The following is a 15,695-nucleotide window of genomic DNA, read 5'->3' as shown; positions in this document are numbered from 1 at the left end:
GCCTGAATTACAGCTGAGCCTCACTTGGCCTCAACACTTCTTAGTATAGTTCCTCAGGCAGCTATTAAAGGGCAGTCTTGATTAAAGTCTGTTTCCTGTATCTCTTTTCTAATCCAAGATAGTCATTTACATGGGAGAGAACTAAATTCAAAACTGTTCAGTGATTTCTTCAAGGTCACATAGTGAATTACTGATTCAGTGTCTGCAAACGACCTTCAGAAGATTAAATGTTACTATATATAGAGTCCGTAAAATCAGGCATAGTTCACAGTTAGTGTTGTATAAACATTGCTGCCTGTATTGATTGTTGTTGTCTAGTCGCTAAGCTGTGTCTGACTCTGTGATCCCATGGACTGGGGCCCGCCAGGCTGCTCTGTCCATGGGATTTCCCAGGCAAGAATATCGGAGCCAGTTGCCATTTCCTCCTCCAGGGATCTTCCTGACGCAGGGATCAAACCCGAGTCTCCTGCATTGGCAGGCAGATTCTTTACCGCTGAACCACCAGGGACAGCCAATTAATTTGATAGGTGGTATGGTTGAAATGTACTAGCTAAAACATGAAGAAGCTTGGATTACAAAACACAGGGAGTAGTGAAAATGTCTAAGTTTCAGAATTAAAATGTCTTGATTGGACTTGCAGGGACATAGTATTAGTGAAATGTAGCTCTTTGGAACTTCAGCTTCTTCATCAGTTAATGGGGTATAAATATAAGTTATATTTCATAATTTTGTTGCAGAAATCAAATGAGATACTATATGTAATAAAATTGCTTTGTAAGAACTTGAGGAAATATAAGGCCAATACTTGGGAAGAGTGGAGAAAGGAGAATAGGGGCACCATTTTGACTGATTCCAGAGAGAAAGTCTGAGATCTCTTCATTTCAACATCTCAGTTTCACTCAGTTCATTTTTTAAGATCCTTGGTTTGAAAATCCTATTGAACTGCTGAGCACCAATGGGTCAGGAGGATAATCATCAGCTCTCGCACATCCGTAAGAACATAAGAGCTCTCCTGGGCTTTAAGGAAGGCAGGTCTTCAGCTTGTAGAGATTTGCAAGGTCTCCATTATAGCTAATTGGTCTTTATTGCCGTCACATATAAGGGCAATTCAAAGGGATGATACAAAACAAACACAAGCTTGCGCTTTATTATATTACTTTGTTGACAGAAATCTGGAATTAGCCCATAATTAAGGTAGTTATGAGACAGCATTTTGCATAATTAGATAATGTACATTGTTAAACTGCATTGTAGCTAGTGCTCAGTATAACTGGACTTTGGAAAAAATATGGTATAATTCTTGAGATGGCGCATCAAAGGTTTGGGCTATTTATTGGAAATTGAGGTTGGTGTAAATTCATGTGCATGTATATGTAACTCAGAAAATATGTGAGGGTTTCGAGTAAGGTTGGCACAATCTGTAACTCCAGAATGTAACACACAGGCCTAGGCCCGTCTTTCTGTGTGTGGGTGTTGTTTCAGTCATGCCTGACTCTATGACCCTATGGACTGTAGCCCACCAGGCTCCTCTGTCCATGGGGATTCTCCAGGCAAGAATATTGGAGTGGGTTGCCATGCGCTCCTCCAGGGGGTCTTTTTGACCCAGGGATTGAACCCCCGTCTCTTATGTCTCCTACCACTAGCGCGACCTGGGAAGCCTGCCAGTCTTTCTAACCACTATTTTTTTAGCCATTTTGTCCCGAGCAGACATGGAACCCTAACCCTAAGAGTTTAAAAAAAAAAAAAAAATCTGAAAATGAGTGAAAAGAGGTATTATTTTATTTGTCTACACTGCTATTCATAAAATATAAAAGTCATAATTACAGCAAAAGCCAGGAATTCAGTAGAAAAATCCAGCCTGGTTTGATTTTGAAACTGTACTTTCTGGAGAAACTGTGTCTGTCCCAAGCCTTTGTGTCTTTGGTCATGCCAATGCCTTTCCTGGGGAGTTTCTTCTTCAACTTTACTGAGCTGGCAAGTACCTCATCTTTGCAAAGCTCAGCTCAAAGGCCCCTCCTCTTTGAAATTATCTCTGAAGCCCCACTATTCTTGGGCCAGACTTTTATGCTAGAAACGGCCACACTTTATGCTTTCTTAGCGTATTGATCTCTCTCCCTCTTTACCCATGCTGAGTTCCAGAGTTCACTGAGACTTACATTGAGTCTTAAGGTGCCTGTGAGAGAGCATGACACAGAGGGGAATGAACTAAGAAATAATCCTCTGTAATTCCTCATATTTCTATCCTGGAAAAAGAAATGTCCATTTTTTTCTCCTCTAAGCTATGACAAGGCTCTTCTTACCTTTTTTCATTTGTAAAGAAAGCAATCTGAATGGCTAGCCTTCTGTACCCTCAGAGGAGACCCAAGTTAATACAGACTATTAGACTCCACATTTTCTCTACTAATAGTACAGTTCCAACTCTTCTCTCTTCTCATAGATAATTTAAACTGTTTGCAAGTGTTTCCTTTATTCACTCAATAAACCTTTATGTGCACCTACTATTTGAGAGTGAAAAGAATTATTGATGTCAACTTGGAGCACTGCAATCAAAAACTTGTCAAACAGCTGAAAGCCTTGGTGCAATTTTTATAACAATGATTCTGGAAAGAACATGCTCATCTCTGAAGAACAGGGAGGCCTCTGAAATATTCTAAAAACAGATTTCTGAAGGAAAAGGTAGTTCTTGTATACTTTCCATAAAAGGGATAGCAAGAACAAAATTTGATGTTTTCCATTTCTCTATCTGTTTCTACAGGATGGAAGCACAACACTTAAAAACTGAAAACTGAACATCCAAGAAATTGGGGCCAAGGGTCTCCATGAAACCCAACAAGTAGGTTATATTTTCTTAATACTGAATTGTGGGTAACTCAGGCACAGGAAAGACAATCTTTGGTCACTTCTTAACCAGCCAGGTTTCTTTGTTTTAGAACCAAATGAAGACATGGGAGAGGTAAATATTTTCCCAATTTGGGATAATCATAAAAGTATAAGAGTAGGAAGACTGTGAAGATGTTAAAGATCGTGCTAAAAACAAGAAAGCTTTAATTCCTTTCATCACTAGGACTTGTTATTCTATTGAGGAAGAAAATGAGGGGGTTCTAATATTTGGTTGATCCAAGGAATCTCATTACAGCTTTTCTTCATTTCATTTTGTGGCATGTTTCATCTGCCTCCTCTAGCCCCTACTCCCTCCATCTGTCATCTTTCCTCTTTTGTACCTTTCCCCCCCACTATTTCCCCACCAATTTGATTATCTAGAGCCTTTCTCAAGATCCAAATTGAACTTGTCACACTTCAAGAGCACTATTTGGCACTCCACCTCAAAAAAGGGCATGGTTTTATAAATCACCATGTTGTAGTGGAAAAAACAAAAGTAAAAGTTTTTCTGTTCTTCTATGCTTATCTTCAACTAATACAAGAAAAAAGACCAAAAACAAAACAAACAAAACAAAAGAACCCCAAACCAAAAACAAAAACCTCCAACTGATTTCTATCTTGGTAGGTGAAGGTCATAAGTAGTGGGCCTGCAATTTTCTAATACAAGCAGTTGCTTTTTGAGTAACCCATTTCACCGAGTACAAAATAAATATCAAAATTGCAAGGATCCCAGTGATAAATGTACTTATTTTAGTCACCAAAAACCTGTACGTGGTAAGAAACCACCAGAACAGATTAAAAAAGGATGTGATTGGCATTTGGTGAATATTCTTTTATCACTCAGCAAATGGCTTGAGGTGACCAAACAAAAATCAGAAATAATTTTTAAATAGTTACCTACCTTTTCAGTTAAGCTTTCTGATCCAAGATTTGTTCACTTTTAAACAAAATGTGAGTTCCTTCAACATTAGAGGATGAAACTTTTCATCTCTTCCCAATCATCAAAATTTAAAAGTTAGATATAACATAGTATCTATCTCAAAATATTAATCAAGGAGAGAAGAGATATACAAGGTTCATACTCATTTAAAAGGAACATTAATTTATCAGGCTTTCTCTCACAAAGGGGAGCCAGGCACAGAAAGGAAAAGGCAAAATGAGAAGGAAAATAAAACCATGATGACTTTTCAACCTTTCTGCAGGGTGTATAAATTATTTTTGGAGGACAGAATGTCAAAATAAAAAAAAAAAATTCTTCCCCCCACCTTCTCTAGGAGAATTGCATCACCAGGCCACAGCCAACTGAGGCTGGAATAACTTATTAGCAATTCCACAACCCCTTGTACCAATGACATTAGTTCACCCATGGCCCTCATGTCTTCTGTATCTTTCCACATCAAATGATGGTTTCATTTCAAGCCATTTGCTTTGGATGAGGATGATAAAGGGCAGCAATTGAAAAACAACAGCAAAAATCTGAAATGAACATCACAGGCAAGGGGGCAGTTGCAAAGAAAAGAATCACAAACCAAAGCAATAACTTACGGCAGCTACTTTCGCTATCGCTGGCATTAGAAGAAACATGTTCTGCAAGGACAGCACAGCAAATTAAAGAGATACCAAGCACTGGAGAGCAGCCAGAACTTAAAGGAACATCATGCAAGGCTACTAGAAATGTGAGCGAAAGGCAAGTAAGGCCGCAGAGGAGACGCATTAAGAAAATTCAGATAAGATGAAGATGAAAACTTTATTTTCCAGGGAGCTGCTGCTTGATTGCTATTTCTTATTTTTATTAGCAAATAGGAAAGTATGTTTAATTATAAAAAATGCATACTGTCCATCTAAGCACTTTTCTTTTTATAAACACTTTGACCCATTCGTATAGCTCTGATTTTCCAGATTCTTGTTACAAAGGTCAATGTGTCTCAACTGGATGTTCCTGACTATAATTTCAGGAACTTCTGGTGGGTAAGGACTGGTTTCTTACAGGCTTTTCGTTGCTTTATTTTGCTGTTAGGCATTTTGCAAGAATATCGCATTTCAAATTGCCAGTTGATCCCTCCCTGGAATCCCTTTTATTTTATTTCTATTTAAATACTTCCTAAACTAATTCACAAAATGAAAGGGATTGTTGAAGAACTTTCCTGCTTCAGTGAGTATGTGGGACACCTCAGAGGAAGAAATGAGTCACTGAAAAGTGTTTTATGAATCAGTTCAATATTTCCTTGTTTTTAAGATTCTTGCTTGGATAGCTCTTAGGTTCTGGAGGAAGTAGAACAGGCAGAAGATGAATGGTCTAACACCAAGCACAGGTTCTGGCACAAAGCATGTTTTTAACTCTGGTTGAATGACAAGTATACAGTGATATTTCAAAATTTTTTTTTTCCACAAAAACACAGTTTAACTAGCATAACAGGGGGATGTACTGATTATGTGCCAGATTTAGGACTTTCATTTCCAAAATAATTTATCTGTACTATTTATTAAGTTATAGAAGATAAATCCATCAATTTATCAACTTCTTTGTATATCAGGCTAACTGAATGAAGAATATGTAACTATTTGATCTGTGAAGATCATTAGCAATAACTTTGGCTTTTTAAAAAGGGACAACTGTTGCAAAATCTTTAGAAAAAGAGAAGAGCATATATAACATTATTCTCTAACAGTTTAAAAAGAAGTGCTTTGAAATGTATTTGCTATTATAGATTCTCGCCAGTTGGATGGATTAATTTTCATTTTTTAGCATCATTAAGGTAAAATTGACAAATAAAATTTTCATGTATTTTAAAGTATACTATGTGATGATGTGATACACGCATGGATTGTGAAAGGACTTCTACAATTGAGTTAGTTAACGCATCCTGGATGGACTGATTTTAGAGCGTGAAACTAATGAAAATTAAAGCATGGGTTAAATTTACTGAAATCATTTCTTTCTGTGTGGGTGTTTGATGAGAACTGCATTATTAATTTAGGTACACATGTTACCAGTGCAAAGGGGCACTAGGAAAGTAAGTGTGATGAATCAGTGCAAATCTGTCTTGTTACTGAAAAGTCAAAGCACATACCCAACAATGGCTTATCTTCATGACTGTGACTATCTCAAGCACCTTCATTTAAAGATGACAGGTTTTTTTTTTGTTTGCTTGTTTTTGATTTTCACTTTTAAAATAATTCAGAATGAAGCTACACTAGAAAAATTTAGAATCAAACAGCGGTTTATTTAACAACCAGTCTCTCTTAATGTTAAGATATTGTTTAACAGAATTTTTCTATTTTGCAGGTGAAAAGAAATTAAAAATATGTTCTAGCTAAAGTCTAAATTACGGCTATCAGTACTGTTAACTGGCAGATAACTTTACCTAGTGTAATATATTCAATTTTGGAGAGTAAGTAAACGTTCAGATTTAAAAGGGCATCACATACTTTCGACTCTCCAACAGCAAGAGATGTTCATTTATTAACAATATATTAAAATGCTACCCAACCCCACTGAAAATTTAGAAATTCTCCCTGGTGGTACTTGGTGCTAACTGGGTAATGTTGAAATCAACACTTGAATTTCAGTCACCAATTCAAGAAAAATTTCAAGGCATATTCTGTATAGAGACTCAAAGATAAAGTTTTCATCTTTAAGGAGATCAGCAGTTATTCTTGATCAGATTTTGTTTTCTAAATATACATATCTTAAAAAAAAATCCAAATTAACAATTTGAAGGATGAAGGGTATCATTACGCAGGGTTATATAACCAGCTCTTGAAAACAAAGTCCAGCTCAATGTTATTTTGTTTCTTAGCAATGAAATGAACAGCTTCTAAAAATATTGCCCATAGCTGTTAAATTAAAACAAACAAAAATGAACATGTGATGCAGCTGCGAAAGACACAAAATGGTTCTTATTTCATTGGTGCCTACACAATGGGGTTAGTGTCAAAGACAGAAAAATCATAGTATATTAAAACACAGAATTATTATTTTTATTAGTGCAATGAGACACAGAATAAAGGCATTAATAACTAGAAAAATTTTAGTTTAATATACTTTACTTTCCACTCTAAGCTATAAAATGAAGATCTGGTTATGCAATGCAGTAATAAATCACTGATAGAAAAACATATTAATACATATCTAAAACTTTATCATACAAACGTTTCAAGCAGGATCACTGCAAGTCAGAAAAAAAAATCAGTCAAAGTTAATAGCAAGGAATTATTCATGGAAGATCAAATAGCTTAATATTTACTTTTTGAGAATGCATGTTCCTTTTGACTATAAAGTAGCTCCTTTACTAATAGTAAAGTACAACCCAATTATGGAAATTGGCAAGGTCATTAAATATGTCCATGTGAAAAGCCAGAAGAGAGAGCATAAGATAATTTCTGCTTTCCTGTTCCAGAGCATTGAACTCGCCCTTTCTTTCAACATGGCTTCTTGCTCCCTGGGAGGTACTAGGAGACAGAGCAAGGATGCCACGGTTGGCATCGGGACCATGTTGGTCACATCACACGGCCAGAAAGGGAAGGTGTGAACTGCAGCGGAAGTTACAGTGCCTGAGACACTTTGTTTTTAAATGCTGACATGCAGAACAAAACAGTTGAAAATTACTTGGTAGGAGCATTCACAGCTAGGTAACAAATAAAACTCGTATCTTGTGCATGCTAGGAGTGAAAAGGCCCTCGAGAAAAGGAACAAAAGCCAAACTCAAAAGGAAAGAAAAAGAAAAGAAAAGTTACAGTGACCATTCCTGGGAACTTACTCAGAGTCTTTGTTCCATAACCGTCGTCACCTAATCCGGGGATGTCCTGCATGGAAGTCCCCAGAGAGAGCAATGAGAGAGGGAGAACAGCCACGGAAGAGGAAGGAAGAAGTCAGTGGAGTTGAAATGGATACTACCATGACAGACCGTGTTGCCTGAGCAATCTGGATCCCTCGCTCTCTTCTTAGGAAACAAATTTCACCCCAAACTCCCTGGGCTGAGACTTGAGGATTCATATTGCAACTCGAAAGGTTTAAGCAGAAGTTTGTCATGAAAAAGATAAAGAGTCAACAAGAGCCATTTTTACCCACTGTCAATACTGCCACAGCAACGTACTGCTGAGAGTGATGATCCATTCCAAGTTTCATGGCCAATTCTTAGATTGAGCATAAGAATAAGGTCAATTATCCCAAGATAAGCTCACTGTCAGGGAAAGAGTGAACAAATGCTAGTAACCGAAAGAGGGGAATTTGATCACTCCCAGTTAGCTAGCACTCCAAAACAATCCATGTGGCAATGGAATCTAAGATTTCTTTCCAGAAAAGAATTTGTCTCAAGCCCTTGGAGAGTTGCATGATAGAAAAGGTGAACCAGACACAGTCTTGGTCACTGGAAAAAAGGTGCTGTTTGGAAGCGAAGTCCCCTGCTTCCTCAGGTCCCTTTCCAATGCATTCTGCAAAAAAAAAAAAAGAGCTCCATCCAGGGAAGGATCCAGACTGCAGCCAAACACTGGTCACAGTAGTAAGCCCTGACCTGCCTGCCTGCCATGTTTGTTTGCCTAGGCGTGTGGCGTGGGGCAGCCTACATCATGCGTGTTGCCCATGAAGGATTTTTTTTTTCTCTTGTGTTGCAGGTGACATTCTCTTCGAGAATCTACTTACGTTCAGGATCACTGGTTTCCTGCTCACTCTGCTCCTTGTTCTTGTAGAATGGGAATTTTCGTGAAAAGATGAAGCTCTTTTTACGCTTGTCATTGAATGACTGTGAAGGAGAAAAGGCATGGGGCAAAAACAGGGGACGTCTAATTGTTGTCACACTCATGCTGACAAAACAACTAGTCTGTAAAAGCAGAGAGCTGTCGTGACGCAAGTGGATAGTCTAAAGGGGTGTGGGAGGGTCCCTTAGAGCAGATTTTAGTTTCCAGGACTGTAAATTCCAAATGATGACACTTTGGAAAAATCATCTCCTAATTAAATAAAAGACTGGTTGCAGGTAAATGATGATGGAGGAGACGAGTGTTAAACTGGAAGCAGAAGACCCAGAGTCTCTGTCCAGCTCTGTAACTTGCTAGTTCAACAACTTAAGAGAGGCAAGTGAATCTCTCTGAACCTCAGCGTCTTCTTCATCTGCATCGTGAGGATTGCGAGAGCAGCTCTTAGGCTGTGAGACTCATGTAAGGCAGTGTAAACACAAAGTGCTACACAAATGTCATCCTGATCATCATCATCATCACCAGGTAGAAAGGACTCTATTAGAAACATAGGGCACACCAGTGTCTAGATATCTTTTTCAATAACATGAATTTGAGTTACTTCAGCTTGAATTTAATTAAAACCTCACAGAGATGTGTGTGGATTTATGATATATGATAATTATAGTTCTCACACAGATAGATGATAATTATAATATTATATTTTCAATCAAAAGAGATTTTAAAGACAATTGAGCTTCAAGCCTTCCTTTGTAGGCAGGGGGCCAGAGGCACAGAGAGGCTGAGTCCCTTGCCAATAGCACAGAGCTCACGGGTGACAGTCAAGACACCATCAACCAAAACCTATTACAATTGCTGCTAATGAGGTAGTAACCTGATATTCATTCAAGGAAGGGAGGTATGATGGCCACTTATCTATATTCTGATATGATTAAAAATAATGGAAGAAGAACTGTCCTTAAAAATGAAAACCACTCCGGTATCTTAAATGAGGTGGAATTTAAAGCAATACAGATAGACATAACAGAATACATGTATCAGAAGTTGTTTTTCTCAAGTGAATATCAGATGCTTGCCTGAAAAGACTCCTTAAGAAAATTTCATTTATTCCCATTGTTGCTCTTATGGAAATGCTTTCTGGGGTTCTTCTTTGGGAAACATGTTCTCAGTCATTTCACAGGCTATAAGCCATGTACATCTCGGTAATTTTATATTCACATATCATTTAAAAATATGTTTGCCAGCTTATTTGGCCAATTTGGCTCTGAGTGTCTCTCTCTCTCTCTCCAAGAAACAAGATTTGTAACTACATAGGTATTAATTGCCAAAGACTGAAGGTAATTTGACAAGGGGTATCTAACATGATTTTAGCAATGGCAGCTGGCAGAAATAAATGCAGAGCCAGCAGGGTGACTATTTGGAAAGAACGGTACTTTTCAGCCCATTGGCTGGAACAGTTATGTGTTCTTATGAATTTGATGCTTGACAAAATGTTGTAAATAACTTATTTTCTTTGTATATTCATGCACTCCTATACCAAATATCCATTTTGATAGTTATGTTCATTTAGAAAACATTAAAGTACTAGAATGTTGGTGCTGATATTCAGTAACTCATTACTTTTTTAGTTATTAGGAAATTTCACCAAAGTCAGTTGAGCTTAATTTTATGTACTATTAAGAAGGCTTTAAGGAAACCAATAAATCAAATATCTAATAAATTCTGAAATTAGGGGACACATTTTATACTTCATATTTAAGAACTAGAAAAACATTCTCATGAAAAAAAAGTATCACTTCAGAATTTATTACTCTACTGACACCACTGTGTTTGAAATAGTTTTATCATAATTTGTAATTGAGGGATTGGTATCCAAAGACAAGGCTGGGAACGCCCCCCAAATTTCCCCAGTTAAAAAATGGTAAGTTCTTAAAGGAACATTAAATATTCTTGCATCACTCCAGTTTCATGCCACTTTTACATTTCAAGCATATTTACACTTCAGTAACTGAAAATAAAAGAAAAAAAATGTAAGAATTAATGACATGTGATATTGCAAGATATGTTAGACATTTAACTTCAACATTACAGATGACTTGTCATGCAAAAAAAAAAAAACAACAACACACACACGTTTTCATGCAACTACAAAACAATGCCAAGACGAGTAAAGCCTGGGGTTAAAATGTAGACATAAACGGACAATGTGGAGGCCTTTGAGGGCCACAGGGTGCTGCATGCAAACCACATTGTTTAAATTGTCTCACAGGGTCAAAGGAAAATGAAAATGTGCTGTTTGTGATTCATTCTTTTATATTTTCAAGGCAAGGACTGTAATGTGTTAACATTTCCGGAGTATGAAAATGTTGTGTATCATGAGTCATCTGATTGGGACATCATAATATTTAGCACCACACTTTTCAAAAGAACAGAAAATGCACAATAATTACTCAAAAATAAAATTATCTAACATATCAGCAGTCTATTACCCAAAGTAATTTCATACTGGACTTAAAGAAAGGGTAACGGAATCATTTGTTGGTGGTCACATTGCCTTAATTTATGGACACAGAACAAAATCACAACTTCAGTTCACACACACAGATTTAAAAGTCATATATTAAAGATCTTAGTTAAACATTTCAACTAGAAGAGGTTATATGTAGTTTATAATGCTCTAATCTAGTCTTTTATTTTATTGGACATGTGTAATATTTACCATTATATAAGCTTTCTTTCAAGGCTGTTAATTTTCTCTTTTAATTTAGAAAAGGAAAATCTGTTACACGAATGTTAGGTAAGAATAATAAATTAACACTTTTACTATTCATGGAACACATCGTTCTAAAGCAACTGAAGGCTAATCTATAGCTTTATTAATCATACTTGATCAATGTTGTTTATCCCTAAGTTACAGTATCCTAAATTCCAATCCATTGTTTTCATGTCAGAAAGCTTCTTTGAGTAGAGATTCTGAAAATATCAATCACATGTGGCAAGTGAAAACTTGGCATACCCAAGCATTCCATTGTGGAATTTAACCTGGATTACTGAGTTCTTATGAACAGAAGTGGTAAAAAGACAACAACTAATTTTGCTGAGCAGTTATTATGTGCCATGCTTGGTTCTAACATTTGCTGAGCACTTATTATGTGTGTCTAAAGGCTCTGCATACGTGAATCTCCACACTAACTTGATAAGGTTGGTACCATCACTGTTCTCATACTACAGATGAGGAAACTAAAGTTTACAAATCTCCTGTTATTTGCCCAGAGACACAGAGTTGGTAAGCAGTGAAGTTAGGATTTGAATTTGCAAATATTCCTGGTTGCAAAAATTGCTGTTCTTAGAGCAAGAAAAGGTTCGGCAACTCAGGCCTGTTTCAAGTTTATATTTAAAATAATTGGCATCTGACTCAAACGATACTGTGATCTGTCTTCTTCCCACGGCTTCACTGCTTGACATTTATTTAAACCATCAGATGCTACTGGCTGTAACATTTTTGTGGGATATCCTGCTACAATTTTTTGAGATCCTTTCATGTTTTTGAGGACTTCATTCTATTGTTCTTGCTCTTATGGTAATGTAAAAAAAATAAGAAAAGTATTTTAGTGGAACAGATTATGAGTAACATTTAAAAAGTAATTGCCCAAGACAAGCAAATCTATAAACAAAGTCAACAGTGGTTGATTGGGGCTGAGGGAAGCTAGGGGGTGCAGAGAATGGGAAGTGACAGCTAATGGGTATAGTGCTGATTCTAGGAGAGATGAAAATGTTCTAAAATTAGATGGTGGTGATAGTTGCATAACCCTATGAATATACTAAACAACACTGCACTGGACACTTTTAAGTGTGTGAATCATACACCATGTGGATTATATCTCAATAAAGTCTTAAAAAAAAAAAGAACCCCCTTCCTAACCCCCACATTATGGGATGAGAGGATAGCCCGATTTCAATTCTACTTGGCGTAAATATTTATCGTTAATTGAATGAGAGGAAACTTCTCTCCCCAGTCCTTGCAATCAATCAGATACACATGCCTCATTTATCTGATTCTGTTGTGTCTCTGTTAAATGAATACCTTTCATGTTGTGACAGACATTAGAACACTCCTAGGGGGCAGCAGACTATTACTGTCACTCAGAAGTCTCTAAGTTGTTAGGTCAAATGGCACAAAACTGCCCAGCCTGACCCCAGAATGTAATGGTATTGGTGAACTGGTTTAAGATAAAATACACACTTCCTGAAGAAAGGAAACAAAACAAAAATTCAAATTGCTCCTTCTCCCACTCAAATTTGACATTCTTAAAAACACATGAGTGAATACTGAATTTTCATTCAGAAAACTTTAAAATGAGGGGCATTTTAAGATTTTCTTTTTCCTGTACTAATTTTTCAAGCTTCAGATGTTTCATAGCTCTAAAAAATCACCTTCATGACAAATTTTCTCTGGGTAGATTCAGATTTAAGTGTGTACTGAGCTCAGATACACCTTTCTCTGTGACTTCTTTATCTTATAAAGGCTTCTTTCCTCTTAGTTCATTCTTGTCTCTCCTCTAGAAGAACTGTGTTCCCTTTGGAAAGTTGTTAGTGTAAGTTTCAGTGACTGCTTTTTATTATACACATCATGTTTTCATACAGAAAAAAGAGAAGTCTCAAACAAGAGAGGTCCAAGCAGTTAATAACAAGGCAATGAGGTTGTTAAAGAAAAGACAAGAGTGGGCCTGAGATATGTCTCTTTCCCGAAATGTGTTTAAATGGATGTGTGTATACATAAATGTGTCTGTAATAGTGCCCCAGTGTTCTGTTTGCCAGTCTAAAGATTTGATGGGGAGAAGGAAATGGCAACCCACTCCAGTATTCTTGCCTGGAAAATCCCATGGATGGAGGAGCCTGGCAGGGTACAGTCCGGAAAAAAAAAAAAAAAAAAAAGATTTGATGGATCTAGGCACTGAGCATCAGTAGCTGGTAACATCACACACACATGAAGCCAACTGGATGGTACGTGCTCCCTTGTGGGAGAACAAAAAATCTCTACGAAGTAGTTCTGTAACCCTCTACTCTCAAAAGAAAACGAAACCTTCTTTGGCTAAAGGATCTGAGTCTAATCAGACCTCTAGATCTAACTGCCAGCTTACAGAAAAAAAGAGGACAGAGAATTCTGCTAAATTATACAACAAAGAAAATGGCATCATCGACTCAATGGACATGAGTTTGAGCAAGTTCCGGGAGATACTGAAGGACAGGGAAGCCTGGTGTGCTGCAGTGATGGGGCTGCAAAGAGTTACACATGACTTAGTGACTGAACAACAACAAGGATGTGAAGCAATCGAAACTCTCATCTAAATTGTTAGTGCAAATGCAAAATGGTATGCGTGCCTGCATGCTAAGTTGCTTCACTCATGTCCAACTCTTTGTGATCCTATGGACCGTAGCCCACCAGTCCATGGGATTCTCCAGGCAAGAATACTGGAGTAAGTTTCCATGCCCTCCTCCAGGGGATCGTCCCAACCCTGGGATTGAACCCATGTCTCTTACGTCTCCTGCATTTGCAGGCAGGTTCTTTCACTAGTGCTACCTGGGAAGCCCACAAAATGGAACAGCCACTTTGAAAATAGTTTGGTAGTTTCTTGTCAAGTTTATCATCTAGCTAACCTATGACCTAGAAATTCATCCTTGGATATTTATTCAAGAGAAAAACATGTCCACAAAAAGGTAGGCATTAATTTAAGAATGCTCGTAATTATCCAATGTGAAATGCTAATGTCCATCTACAGATAAATTGGTAAATCACGATATATTGATATACACAATATTTTGCTATTGCTACTCAGCAATGAAATGGAATGAAGTACTAATAACAAGCAATAACATGGATGAGTCTCAAAAGCACTATGCTGAGTGGTAGAAGGCAGACACGCAAGAGTATGTATGTATGATTCTGAGTTCTAGAACAGGCAAAATCTATGGTGGCAGAAATGAAATTAGTGGTTGAGAAGTGAGAAACTATGTTGTGATCATAATTAGAATCATGTGCTGTGTGCTAACCTGGTCCTGTCGTGTCTGACTCTCTGTGACCCCATGGACTGTAGCCTGCCAGGCTCCTCTGTCCATGGGATTGTCCAGGCAAGAATACTGAGGTGGGTTGTCATGCCGTCCTCCAGGGGATCCTCCTGATCCAGGGATCGAAACTGTACCTTCTGCGACTCCTACATTGCAGGCAGATTCTACACTGCTGAGCCACCGGGGAAGCCCAATTAGAATCATGACACTGCCTCAAAATATTTCTAGCCTAGGCTACTCTCCTAAATATATACATATATATATATGTATATGTATGTATATATATATATATATATATACAGGTAGTTTTGTTATTGTTTAGCCACTAAGTTGTGTCTGACTCTTTGCAATCCCATGGACTGTAGCCTGCCAGGCTCCTCTGTTTTTGGGATTTCCCAGGCAAGAATACTGGAGGGAGCTGCCAGTTCCTTCTCCAGCGAATCTTCCCGAGTCTGGGTTCGAACCCGAGTCGCCTTCATTGGCAGGCAGATTCTTTATCACTGAGCCACCAGGGAAGCTCATGCATAGGTATGGCTTTTGTTTTTGAAATATAGTTGATTTATCTTCTATATCTTGACTTGGGTGTTGGTTATAGAAACCTTTTCCCCTTTTCCCATCTTACAAACACTGACACATCTTTAAGATCATGTGCTCAGATGTTCTATCCAAGCCTGTCACAGTGCATCTACTCATTTTTACATAGTTCTCTCCTACCACATTATCTCAGAGCATCACTTTCTGCGTCACTTTCATTTCTGTATCTAGGATCTACAGCACGTAAGTACTCAATAAATATTCATCAAATGAATGCATGAACTAAAGTATGGAGGGATGATTCCCTTTGGGAATATGGGAAGAAACTTTTGGCAAAAGAAGGAAGGGAAGGAATAAAAACCATCTGGAGAAGAGGGGTAGAAGTGATGAAAGAATAAGAACCATAAGCCATAGCCAAATGAGTAATGTTTGGTTTTTCAATTGCATTTCTTGGCAGTTGTCTCTCAGAATTTGTTTTTCTCATATATTTTATCTCATAATTCTATGCTCACTGATCTGATTTA

General features: G+C 37.5%; 1 protein-coding gene across 30 annotated transcripts in view; it reads right to left on the bottom strand.

Annotated features, from left to right (window-relative positions):
* The window catches only part of DLG2 (discs large MAGUK scaffold protein 2), a 2,233,668-nt gene that overhangs the window by 24,799 nt on the left and 2,193,174 nt on the right, over positions 1 to 15,695 (bottom strand). For 17 of the 30 annotated variants that reach the window (XM_070457186.1, XM_070457179.1, XM_070457180.1 and 14 more), the window contains 2 exons: positions 8,522 to 8,621; positions 4,426 to 4,467 (listed from right to left, as the gene is read on the bottom strand). In XM_070457186.1, coding sequence (XP_070313287.1) covers positions 4,426 to 4,467; positions 8,522 to 8,621 — 142 coding nt within the window. Of the gene's footprint in view, positions 1 to 4,425; positions 4,468 to 7,640; positions 7,687 to 8,521; positions 8,622 to 15,695 lie in introns of all 30 variants that reach the window. The other 13 variants (XM_070457187.1, XM_070457184.1, XM_070457185.1 and 10 more) reach the window with 2 other exon arrangements.

This window comes from Odocoileus virginianus, chromosome 28 (assembly GCF_023699985.2).
Source record: "Odocoileus virginianus isolate 20LAN1187 ecotype Illinois chromosome 28, Ovbor_1.2, whole genome shotgun sequence".
Lineage (NCBI taxonomy): Eukaryota > Metazoa > Chordata > Mammalia > Artiodactyla > Cervidae > Odocoileus > Odocoileus virginianus.
Note: the sequence above shows the minus strand (reverse complement) of the source record. Positions and strands in the feature narration are given on the sequence as shown.